Raw genomic sequence first — 13,699 nt, forward strand, 5'->3', positions numbered from 1 at the left:
AGTAGTCCTACCTCACGAAGAATTAAATCCTTCCAGCAGCTTTATTAAGGATCTGCCGGGAATGTTTTTTCGCCTCTGTGTTATTTTAACACTGATTCATATGCCAGGGGTAGGGAACTCCGGTCCTCGAGAGCCGTATTCCAGTCAGGTTTTCAGGATTTCCCCAATGAATATGCATGAGATCTATTTGCATGTACTGCTTCCAATGCATATTTATTGGGGAAATCCTGAAAACCCAACTGGAATTCGGCTCTCGAGGACCGGAGTTCCCTACCCCTGCCATATGCTGACCTTGGTGTGTCAAGAAAAGCATTCGTAACGGACATTGACTCTATAGGACAATACAGAGCCGTTGAGCTTTTAAATAATTAGGTACCTTTACTGTAATTATTATTTTCTGTGTCTTTTGTCCCCTTCCGGCATGATCATCTCTTAAGAGGACTCCTTAGATCACTAACATCATAGGCTGGAAGACTGGGGAAAAAAAAAAAAAGGAACACTTTTCATTTATAATTTTGGTCCGTTTCTAATACAAACATCTTTTTGAAGAAGACTGTATGATAACATCATTAAACATTGATTTTCAATACAATCAGCTTTCTGCTCTTTAATTTCAAAGCACCTTTAAACCAGCTGTTGGGCTGCAGCAGTTAGAATCAGCCAAAGAGGAAACCCGCTTAGCTCTTAACAGAGCACACATTAATTTATGATGCAGTGCTACTTTCAAAGGTTTGATTATGTTTGCATCACTTTTCTGTTGTTCCGTAGAACCTATTTACTAAATGCTTCATAGGTATAGTTTGTGCAGTCCTAAATTATAGACTGCATCATATTTGGAGCTGGGTTTGGATAACTGAAGTCTACAATAGAGCCCTAAAGTTCATATTATCTTAGAGACTAACCAGCTAATACCCAGCATGCGAATGCCATGTATTTTTTTTCTATTTCAAGAAAAAGTCAAGTGGCTACTGGACTGCTCCTGAGTTCTTCCCTTAGCTAATTGCATTATATTCTCTACTTTTAACATGTTTAAATAACCGAGAGAGGGCTGGGATATTGGACAAAATCTTACAATGTTGCAAGAGAGCAGATTATGCTAAATTGTCCTCTTCCCTCATCCTCCAAATGTCTTCCAAGGAAAATGTTAGGGGGGGGGGGGTCAAGCCATCAGTTTTAGGATGGCTTAGCCGCTCTCTTCCAGCATCCAGACATGGGAAGTTCTATTAAAGCTCTGGGCATCTTGGCTTCCACAGACATATTCAGTCCTCAAGAGAAATTAGAGATTTTTTTTTTTTTAAATCACTGCTAAATTTGAGTACTGGCTAGCATGGAAACCGCAGACATAATTTGAAAAGTCAAAAGCAAAGCTGGTGTCTGGCACGAAGAAACAAATATAAATCATCTTTTATTTACACCTCTCCAAAAAGAGCTCATTGCTTTGAGTTCTTTTGTTGGGTGAAAATAATGCACACAACAGATGTACAAGACATAGACATATGTGTGCACACATATGATATACACACACATGCATATATAATTCTATCTATCTATTCATGCATCTAAAATTCTCTTGTTGTATATATATATATATATATATATATATATATATATATATATACAACATATACAATATGCAATATATAATATATGCAGATATGTGATATGCACATACATGCATATATAATTCTATCTATCTTTTCATGCATCTAAAATTATCTTGTTGTATATATATATATATATATATATATATATACAAAACATATACAATATGCAATATATAATATATGCAGATATGTGATATACACACACATGCATATATAATTCTATCTTTTCATGCATATAAAATTCTCTTGTATATATATATATAGATATAAGATAGATAGAATTATATATGCATGTATGTGTATATCACATATCTGCATATATTATATATTGCATATTGTATATGATAGATAGAATTATAAATGCATGTGTGTGTATATCACATATCTGCACACATATGTCTATGTCTTGTACATCTGTTGTGTGCATTATATATATACTTACGTTTATGTGTGTGTACATAGAGATGTATACATGCTTAGACATATAAGAGGGGCCGCTGAAAAGTTCTTAGAGAATGATGTGGAGCCATGAAACTTCCAAGCTACTCCACACTTTTTTTCACACTTTTCGTTTCAATGATATGAAATGAAACGAAAATTGTTAAGAAAAGTGTAGGATAACATAACTTTCACAGGCTCCTCATTCTCTACAAAACCTTCAAAACCTACAAAATCTTCAAAAAAGAAACAAAAATCCCTACTCTTCAAAAAATACATAAAACCAATATAACACACCCAGACATGTCCCAAACTCCTTCCGCAATACTATCTACTCCTTAGCAAATTAGAAAATGTTCAGACTATTCCTTATATACTTCTTAATATCATAACAATTCTTATGTAATCCGCCTTGAACCGCAAGGTAAAGACGGAATAGAAATCACTAATGTAATTCTCTGGGTTGGGCTGAGAATTTTTCAGCGGCCTCTCGTACCTTTATAGATGCACAGATGGATAGATCAACCCCTTACATACCGCCACAAATAAACTCGCTTTTTCAAATTTACTGTATTTTGTACAAGCCTTTTTCTAGCCTTCAGCCATAATCACAATTTCTATTCCAGTATTTTTATTCTGTCAGAATGCAGTCTATTACAATAAACACTCTAATTCGGCAAAAAAGTTATCAGGCATAGACGTCAGTTGGGTTCTTTTTAAACATGCTGATTGTACTGGCATATTAATCGAACAATTATAGGCTTTTTTTTTTTTTTTTACTTTTTTTCAACAAAAATCAGAATAGCTTTTCTCCACCCATTAGAACTTCACTTATTTCTTCTTTTTCAATCAGTGGAAAACAAAACAAGGATCCAGAGAAATTGAACTGTCATGTTTGCCCTGCCTTCGCATGGGTTATTTGCAATGCTGGCTTGTGATATAACAGTAGATTATTTATGAGAGATTACACACCAATGCTCTAATTATGGAAAGTAATAGGGGAAAATAAGAGATCCAGGGAAGCTGACCGCCTGGCTGCCTTCCCCAAGGGATCCAGAGCTCATTGTATCTGATCAAACCAAACCGTTTCCAACTGCCCTCTCCAAATACCCCCAGCCTATTAAATCTTAATTTGGAGTTTCTCTCTGTATCCTGTTATTTCGTGATTTGAAGAAAAGGTAACGGCTAACTGGAGAAACGCGAGGATTAAGCCTAGCAGCACAAAGGATTCTTTTATGAAATCCCCAAGCAAAACCCATGTTATTCCACGCTAGCATCTTATTATCAACTCCAGCGGGAAAAACGAGCTCAAAATGTTAACAATTTATCTGTCAATATCAATAGGCTGTAAAAAAAAAAAAAAAAAAAAAGCTCTCTGGCTACAATAACAAGACACTTGTATGTTGATTTGGGATACATTTTCTTTGGGGTTTCTTTATATAGTTTTTACCTTTTTTAAGTGATATTGCATATAAAATACACTTTTCATTTTAGCTAATAGTTGTATGTTAATATAAAATAACACTAATGCTGTGTCCACGTTTACTTCTAGAATAGACGTTTTGAGAGGAAATAGGTATCTCCCCCCCCAAAAAAAAAAAAAAAAATCCAAGATAGATTGAGAGGGGATTTTCATGAAATAATGTACCACGGAAGAGCTTTTTTTTAACACATTTTTTTCTTGAGCTGACTGTATTTCTAACTAAAGATGTAAATGATAAGTAAATGATTAAAAGGAGAACAGCTCAAATGGGAATGGACACAATTACCTGTAGATCTGTTCAACAGGGGCGTGAAATAGAATTTTTTAAAACAGGATATTTGACAAACTAGAGGATCATTTGACATTGTCACTCCTGCATAAATCAATATTTTGTAAAACAAATAAATTGGAACTGATTGTTTTTGTTTTTTTTGCATATTGCAGTAAGCGATTCATATTAGCAAGATTAGAAAAAATCTTATTTTCCAAAGATGGTTCCATTTGTGACTTCGAGTCAAATCTTTGCTAATTTGGATTTCTTCATGCCTTGAGCGCATCGACCTTTCAAAAGAGCTTGGTTGGGGAGAGCAAATCGGTGGCATAATTGCAGAACAGGCTGGGGCTGCTCTCTCTCTGTCTAGTGTGCGGCACGCTGGGATTCGAGTGACGTCATCAGGAACAGGCGAAAATCTCTACGAGAAAGCCCAAAGCCACCGGTGCCCTGCATTGCTCAGCTCGCCATTGAATAACTGAGGCTCCCGGAGGATCTATCCGGTATATTGCATGAGACCTGGTCGCCGACAGCCTTAACAACTCACCTCTCATTATACTGGTAAGTTGAAGGTGTGATTCCTTGCTTTTTTTTATGAGGGTCTTGGAGCGTTTCACTGTACAAATCCTGCTGCTCTGTTGAGGAAACCTTAACAGCAAAGGATGGACTTGGACAGAATCAAGGAAATGAATGGCCAAGGCAAGTTTTTTCCCAAGCTGTGCTCTAATTCTGCTTGTATCTGACGGATTTGAATGATTTTTCTGTCGTTCCTCCCAGACAGTCGCTCTAAGCTTTGAAAGCCCTAACAGGTACACTTGTTACTAGTGTCTTTAACCTCTTTAAAACACTTTGCATGTGTTCGAACAAGACCTTTCGGATTGCATGCGTACCACTTAACCTTCCTGATCAAGTTCAGAAAGTCCATGTCTTGTTTCCAGAGAAATTGAAATTTTCAAGGTTTTGGAAGTTCAATTTATTTATACGGACTGTTCTGAACTATTTCACAGTGCTTTAAAAAAAAACGAGGAAATGTGTAATTGCAATCATTATTGCTCTAGGAAGTCAAGAAAGAGAGAATCTGTTCTTAATTAAGAAATCTCAGGTCAAAGCCATTTCTAGTATATCTATTTTTTTGAAGAAGGTTGATACAAATTACTTTTAGTGTAAGACTTTTTTTTTTATTATTGGTTTTAAAATAAAGTATTTGCTGCGACAGAGCAAAATACATGAACAAATCTAAAAGAATACATGCACAGTGTATGTTTCCTAAATTCGATGTGCTTTCCAGACAAATTTGCCATTCTCATTTGCAGAACTGATTGCTGGGCTTAGCCTTGAAATTGCAGACGTTGAGATCTTTATGCCATCTATAAATTCTTTAGGGGCCCTGCACTTCGTCAATACTGACAAATATGTTACAAAATATTATTCCAAGGTGGGGGGGGGGGGGTTTTACCTCATTTTGCACGCTGGACGGTTTAAATAAAAACAGTTTTGCTGAAATTGTTTCTTGAGTGTAATATGTGTATATAGCATGGCTGTAGCTTCACATTATCACATGTAGCTTGAAGAATCCCGTCTTCTGAAACAACGCCTCCATGGGAGCAAATTTAAACCTACCACAACAGAAGAACTGGGACAGATTTTGCAGAGGTAAACTGCTTAATTGTTGCCTTAAATTTGCAGGGGAGGGGTGTAATAAGTTTGAATCTTTTGATAGAAAAATAATTCCAAAAAGTTACTCCTTCAAAGGTAGATATTTCTTTTCATCTACAGACATTTAAGAGATTCTAAGGGCTCCTTTTACGAAGCCACGCTAGCGGCTTTATCGCACATGCTTTTTTAGCACGCGCTAACCCGCGCGCTAGCTGAAAAACTACCGCCTGCTCAAGAGGAGGCAGTAGTGGCTAGCGCGGCCGGCAAATTAGCACGCCCTATTACACGCGTTAAACCGCTAATGCGGCTTCGTAAAAGGATCGCTAAGTTTATTGGTGAAATCTTTATGTTGCATATGCTGTAAGATCTAGTATTAGTAGATTCTTGTTTCCGCGTGTATGACAAGAAAATCAAACTGTGGACTAGCCAATTTTGAAGCTCTTTCATTGGTTAGGTTTCCTAGTTCTTACGAGCATGCAGAAATTTAAAATTGTTTTTGATTACAATATTCCATTCTTGCCAATCATTTGTGCTCCCCCGAACTCATATTTTGCTTTCCAGTAGCTTGACAAGTTGGTTGAGATGATGTCATGCATAAATAATGAAGGAAAGCATTAACAATTAATTATCACTTGTTGCTTGTAAACTGGATCACTGACGCTACTCCCTGTTTTTTTTTTTAAATACTAGGTTCTGAAACCCCCAGCAGTCTTTGTTCTCATAGATCAATGTGAGGGGCTGCTGAAAAGTTCTCAGCTCAACCAACAAAATTTGGGCCGTTCCAACACTTATGCTGGGTTTTACTAAACTGTAGAGGAGCTTCGTATTGTGGATCGGCTCATAGGAATAGAAGAAGCATTGGAGCACTTATCTCGCTGGCTTGCGATAAGAAGCTTTTCTGTGGTTTAGTAAAAGGAGCCCTTAGTCCAGCAATTTTCCACTTTTTTTCCGTTCTGTATTTTTCCAATGGAATGAAAAATGTGAAAACTCACTGAACTAAGTAAGCCATGATAGAAGTTTTTACCACGGCCCGGGACGCTAGATGCTTTGACGCCTATGGAATTCCTATGAGCGTTGGACATTTAGCGCCCTGGGCCGCGGTAAAAACCTTTACCGCAGCTTAGTAAAAGGGGAGGCAAATATATAACCCTTGATGGAGACTGCCCGACTTTGTTGGTTGGGCTGAGAACTTTTCAGCGGCCCTTCATCCTGCAGAATTTAATCAAGATTTATTACTGGCTTTTGCTACCAGAGAGACGTAACTTGCAAAATTCACCTCAAACAGGAAAACCCTGATTGACCCATAAATATCTATAAATGCTAGCTTCTAGTTTCAGAAGTACTATATCTAAACTTAGTTCAACCAATTTTTCAAGCCAAAAAAGTCCCCAAGTTTTATTGTACAATGTCCTTCTATAAAATTAATTATTATAACCCCCCCCCCCCACATACACACACTTTTACAAAGCCGCTTAGGCTTTTTTAGTGCTTGCCATGGTGGTATTAACTCCAACGCACATAGGAATTCTATGAGCATTGGAGCTAATATCGCTGTGGCCAGCGATTTAAAATAAAAAAAAGCCTAATGCAGATTCGTAAAAAGGGGGGGGGGGGGGGATAGTGTTAGAAAACTGCCAGATGAAAATATATTCTTTGATATAAAAAAATATGTGGCTAAACAACAACAAAAAAGGCTAATTTATAGTCTATTTTATTGTTTACAGAAAGTTTGTTATGGAATTGAGTCTTTTCAAGAATGTACCATCCTATGGGGACTTCGGTAAGATGTAGCTCTTTCTATAGAGTTATTAGACAATATGGACTGAACCATTTTTCTTCCTACCTGTAATTGCAGGTAGTCCGAATGCTCTGTGGCAACTCACATGAGCTGTTATCTGCTATTCTAAGCTAGCATTTATGATGTTTGCTCTGTAAGTTTATGTGCTCTATGAACCTATTCTTCCTTTAGAAAATATTTCTCTGACTAGGCTCACAGTGATAAATCCAGGTACAATTCTTACAGTCCAGCTAGGAAGAAGGTGTCAGGTCTTATCTCTGTGACCTAATCACTGTATTTGCTCTCAGAACCAATTGATATTTATAAAAGAAGATAGCGCAGGTCAGATAAGATGAATAATGTGGTTAGAAGAGCAATAGACTTGCATTCAATTAATTTTCTGGTTGCTGCAGTCTGTAGGGGGTTTCCATTGTTCTGTGCTATAGAAGCCTTTACAGCCTTACCCATAAAGCTTTTATAATCACTAGCAAAATTAAGTAATTGAATAATAATTAGAGAAAAAAAAGAGACAGCATTTTGGATTTCTTAAATTAAAGTTAAAACAGAATTTTCCCATCAATTTAAACTAACCCCCTGTTTTACTAAGGTGCGCCATGCATTTAGCACGCGCTAAATATACGCATGCGTTAACCGCTAATGCGTCCAGAGACTAACATGCACACACTAGCGTTTAGCACAACTAAAACGCTTAGCGCACTTTTGTAAAAGGAGCCCTAAATTCACTTATATGTGATGGTCAACAATGTAACAGGTAGACTGGAAAACATAGCATATTATTTCACTGGATCTAGAGAAATATATTGTTTGAAAAGAATCCTGAACGCTAAGAGAGAAACAGTATGATGGGGAACAAGAGAACAAGGATTAGGTATTTAATTTTATTGTTCAGAATAGAGCAAAACTTTACAAACTCTACATGATAGAGAAAATAATTAAAAGACCCAACTGGGTGCACCCGTACACCCCCCCCCCCTTTTAGCACTGGCTGCAGCGGTAATAGCTCCATCGTTCATAGATTTTCTATGAGCGTCGTAGCTGTTACCGTTGTGACTGGCGCTAAAAGCACGCTAAGGTTTCAGAAAAGGGTGGTAAATCACCTGTGGTATACCCCTGTTGTTTTAATTATTCCCATAATAATTGTAACTCACTAATCCTCCATTTATCCTGTTTGTCTTGAATAGAGTGTAAGCTCCTTGGAGCAGGGTCTTTCACTTAGCTGCTGTGTATTGCTCTGGGTACATCTGGTAGTGCTATAGAATAAGTAACAGTATACCCCAGCTCTACCATCCCCTCCCCCCCCGCAAAAAAAACTGTTTTGCGTAAGCAAATTTACTCTATGAGTGGACCCTCATAAAAATGGGGTAGAATCACCCAACACATGGATCTCAAAGTCCCTCCTTGAGGGCCGCGATCCAGTTGGGTTTTCAGGATTTCCCCAGTGAATATGCATTGAAAGCAATGCATGCACATAGATCTCATGCATATTCATTGGGGAAATCCTGAAAACTCGACTGGATTGCGGCCCTCAAGGAGGGACTTTGAGACATTTTCAGTTCTGAACAAAGACAGGCATCCAGCACAGAGACAGTGGCAAATATAGGGTGTGATACAGTATTTCTTTAAAAAGGGTTTCATGGACTATGTACGCTTTAAAATTCAAGCCAAAATATTTGATATACTGTGTAATATATGGTTTTTCATAACAGTACTGGATCCCAATATAAACGACTGGGTAAATTCAAAAAAGCAAAAGAGTTCCTAAATTAACCGTATCAAAAAACAAACTGGTAAAGGAACACACTAGCTACTTCAAAAATCTTTTAACATTAGGTGGTGCTCAGATTCTGAGATGGAAGTGAAGAGTTCAGTATGGGGACCAAACCCCTATGAAAACTCTTATGGTATCTATCATTGCACCGTATGAAAAAGATGTTTTAAAGTGCTCACAGTATGAACTCATAATATGCTCAAAGTCCTTGGAAATACACAATTATTGTCCAATCTTTGTATAACTTCAATGTGGATTAACTTCCATATATGCAAATTTCAAAAAAAGGGGACTTAGCTGAAGAATACTGAAAGCATTGGTGATTGCTGGGTCCTGACGCGTTTCGCCGCCCTGGCTTCTCTGAGGAAGCCAGGGAGGCGAAACGCGTCAGGACCCAGCAATCACCAATGCTTTCAGTATTCTTCAGCTAAGTCCCCTTTTTTTGAAATTTGCATATATGGAAGTTAATCCACATTGAAGTTATACAAAGATTGGACAATAATTGTGTATTTCCAAGGACTTTGAGCATATTATGAGTTCATACTGTGAGCACTTTAAAACATCTTTTTCATACGGTGCAATGATAGATACCATAAGAGTTTTCATAGGGGTTTGGTCCCCATACTGAACTCTTCACTTCCATCTCGGAATCTGAGCACCACCTAATGTTAAAAGATTTTTGAAGTAGCTAGTGTGTTCCTTTACCAGTTTGTTTTTTCATAACAGTAAACATGACTTTTTTTGATAGGTGTATAAGCAAGTACAACTGCCACTATATAATGACAGATGGACATTATTATATTTTTTAAAGGGAAGAAATGAATCATTGTATTGCTTGCCGCAATCCCCACCCCCCAAAATAAAAACAAATCCAACCCTTTCCCCAGCTGTCATAATCTTTGTGTAAACAAGCATTAGGGTATATTTTGTAATTGTCAAAAAAAAAAAAAAAAAAAAGCATTGGAATTATTATCCAAGATTTTGCAAACTCGTCCAGTTTTAAGCTTAATTGAGCCTTTAGCTTTACCAACCTTTGCACATTATACAATAATATTGACTTCAAACAGCTAAACATCTTATGAGTTTTGCATTTGGAAACAAGGAAAATGCTTACCAGATTGCAACATATTTTAGGTTAGATACTTCTATCTGCATAATTGCAAAGATACAGGTCTTCAGTTATTAGGAATTCTGGCTAAGTGCAGGTAGGTGGTCTTTGCACATTTATTTAACCAAACTGGGTTTTCTAGTTTGAACTTAACCACTTCACTAAGAGGCTTATGGCTGGAATGTCATTTGAATAAATAGCTTACCCAGGGGCACTTTGGCAAATCTAATTCTCAAAGTAAATGGGTCTTCCTATAGACATAGAATACAATGCTGGAACTAGTCAGTTGCCACCCATCTTATAGATTTAGGCCAATATATCTGTCTTAGAACAACATAGCCCAACCACCTATTTTTGGCACATAAGAAATGGAACACCTGAATGAATGTCAAAGGCCAAGTAACCAATTTGGACAACATCTTGGGAAAACAGAGCATCAGATCTGCATGCGTTTACTACAACCATACTGAAATACTGTAATATTTTCCTAAAAATGTGACTTTCTGCAACGGAAATGGAATATCTCCCTTAAAAACCAGACAGGGCCAGCAAACGTATTCTGCAAATCATTTTGCAAACTTTAAGAATCTGGCAAAAGCTACCAATGTATTTACAATGTCCAATGTGACACGGACAAGAGGACATGGACTGAAGCTAAGGGGGGGGACAAGTCCAGGACAAATATCAGGAAGTTCTGCTTCACGCAACAAGTGGTGGACACCTGGAATGCTCTCCCAGAGGAGGTTATTGCGGAATCCACCGTTCTAGGATTTAAAAGCAAACTAGATGCACATCTCCTTACGAGAGGCATAGAGGGATATGGGTGACTAAAATTACGCCAGGTGTACACCTGGCTGGGCCTCCGCGTGTGTGGATCGCTGGACTTGATGGACCGAAGGTCTGATCCGGAGATGGCAGTTCTTATGTTCCCTTTTCTGGAGTTAGGGGAAATTACATGTATAGACAATGGACGTTCTTTTACAAAATTATGCAGAGTAAATTGATTTGCAGGCTTCTTGCAAACCAATTAAATCTGCGTCCAGGAGGAAGTACCTGATGGCAAAAATGACAGCTGATCCTTTAGAAAGCAGAGCATTGCTTACAGGAGATGAGCTGCCAGTTTCAGGGTTCTCTCCAGTTAGCCAGGTTTCGACAGTGAGAATTCTGTGTCTACACGTACTTAAAGCTGCTGAAGTCTGAGTCCCCATATCCTTTATAAATTTTAAACATTTAGGGCTCCTTTATCAAGGCGTGGAATACCACACGTTCAACCGCCTGCCACGCTAGTTGCTAATGCCTACATTGACGAGGCATTAGTTTTTTGGCTTGCCACGGGGGTTAGCACGTGATGAAATGTCCGACGCGCTAACCCCTGTAGCGCACCTTGATAAAAGGAGCCCTTAGGGCTCCTTTTACTAAGCTGCGGTAGCGTTTTTAGTGTGCGCTGCAGATTAGCGGGCGCTAACCCCTGCACTATGCGGAAAAACTAATGCCAGCTCAATGGAGGCATTAGCGTCTAGCACGCACTAAAACCGCTAACGCAGCATAGTAAAAGGAGCCCTTAGAAAGAAATAATAATTAAAAAAATACAAATAAAGAACAGTATAGCAGAGATAGGGCTGGAAAAAAAAGTATTAGGTGACCTAGGCCAGGGGTAGGCAATTCCGGTTCTCGAGAGCCGGAGCCAGGTCAGGTTTTAAGGATCTTCACAATGAATATGTATGAGATGGATTTGCATGCACTGCCTCCTTGAGATGCAAATCTATCTCATGCATATTTTTTGTGGATATCCTGAAAACCTGACCTGGTTCCGGCTCTCGAGGACCGGAATTGCCTATCCCTGACTTAGGCAAATCTTTAGCCTTACACCCTCTCAACTTCAAGACCTTTAGACACCTCCCTGAGATTTTGATAACATTCATGATCACCTCGATGCCATGCATTCCAGACCAGTCCTGTAAAAATGCATTAATCTGAGCAACATACATTTAAATCTTAAACATTATTTAATATGTACATAATGAGAGTGATTTCCAAAAAATGTAGTCCCAGGAAAACAGGAGATACCAACTTCCCCAAAACTTGGAAAATGGAAAACAAACAATGAAGGAGACTCTGGTACTCAATCCTTTTATTGTTTGTCAAGACTCGACACGATTGTGTTTTGGCCCAAATGGGCCTGCCTCAGGAGTCTAAATAAACATGTGTAGAAATTATAAATTAAAAGTAAACGTAAGCATATTAAAATTTAATATAATTAAATGAATGAACATTAAAAGACATATCCAATAATTCATATCAAGGAATTAAAAATTTTTAAAAATTTAAATTAAAATAATAATGATAATAAATAGTGTAAACAAAAATAAAAAAATAACAAATCAACAACTTTAAACAAAATAGTAAACTATTGATAAGTAAATAAGATAGTATTTCTGCCTGTTTGGACAAATGAAAATAAAATTGATCATCATAAATGACTGGTGTGATCTATTAAAAACCGGACAAAATAGCATGTGTACATAAACATATATGATTTACATTGAGCATCAGAGTCTCCTTCGCTGTTTGTTTTCCATTTTCCAAGTGATTTCCAAAAGGCACATGGGCTATTTGGAAATTTATGTCTTCTCTGTGTGTAAAAGTACAGACTAATTTTTGGTTTTTTTTAGTTTGTATGGGTCTCAGGCCTATTATTTCACTTTGACTTCAACTGCCCTCTGCTACCCCCGTGGAAGCTATTGCCCGCCTAGGCAGTCACCTTACCTAATGGTTGGGCCAGCTTTGAACACAGAGTGCCCTGCTTAATATTTATGACAATTATATTATCCATTACTAACCCCCTCTTCTACTAAACCGCGCTAGCGGTTTTAGCGCGGGGAGCCGTGCTGAATGTAGAAGAGGCCCTAAATCAATACATCTTTCAAACTAAATTCCACCAACGAATGAAATTTATTAGTGAATAATCTTTCTAATTTATTACTATAAGGTGTAAAGGTGATATTAAGAAAAAATATCTAACAGCTTTTGCTGTCAGGAAGTTAAGACATCGAATAAATGAATGGATCTAAAAATAACTATCTAATATGATATCCCACCGGATTACCCATGAATGAATTAGCACAAGTGTGACATGACTGTAAAAGTGTCAATTATCAAAGCTTCAACCTTGGAACCAGACTACTGGCACTAACATTTTAAAAAGGAGATAGAGCAGCTCTTAAATTAAGATGGGGGGGGAGGGTTAACAGTTACCTAGGAGCACATGGTTTGGCGTGGAGTATCCTTGAAAGATGCTATTGAAACAGAACATTTAGGAAATTCTAATAGAGAGGTTTCAATAATGGTGGAAGAAAGCCAAGAATGTTTGTGGGGAAAGCAGAGTAAAAGATGCAAATTATCCCTGTCAACTTCTAGGCAGCTTGTAGGTTCAAGGAAAAAACACAATTTGAAGTGTTTGTATACAAATGGTAGAAGCCTAAAATTAAAATTGGAGAGTTAGAGTAAATAGCACTAAATTAAGAGGTACATATAATAGCATCTCAGAGACCTGGTGGAAGGAGGACAATCAAT

General features: G+C 37.7%; 1 protein-coding gene across 1 annotated transcript in view; it reads left to right on the forward strand.

Annotated features, from left to right (window-relative positions):
- The first annotated feature begins 4,274 nt into the window (after positions 1 to 4,274).
- Positions 4,275 to 13,699, forward strand: part of LOC117351700 (pituitary homeobox 1-like) — a 40,281-nt gene continuing 30,856 nt past the window's right edge. The window contains exons 1-2 of the mRNA XM_033927401.1: positions 4,275 to 4,357; positions 7,177 to 7,232. Of these exons, the coding sequence (XP_033783292.1) occupies positions 7,187 to 7,232 (46 nt within the window). The 5' untranslated portion in view covers positions 4,275 to 4,357; positions 7,177 to 7,186. The remainder of the gene's footprint in view (positions 4,358 to 7,176; positions 7,233 to 13,699) is intronic.

This window comes from Geotrypetes seraphini, chromosome 18 (genome assembly GCF_902459505.1).
Source record: "Geotrypetes seraphini chromosome 18, aGeoSer1.1, whole genome shotgun sequence".
NCBI classification, from domain to species: domain Eukaryota; kingdom Metazoa; phylum Chordata; class Amphibia; order Gymnophiona; family Dermophiidae; genus Geotrypetes; species Geotrypetes seraphini.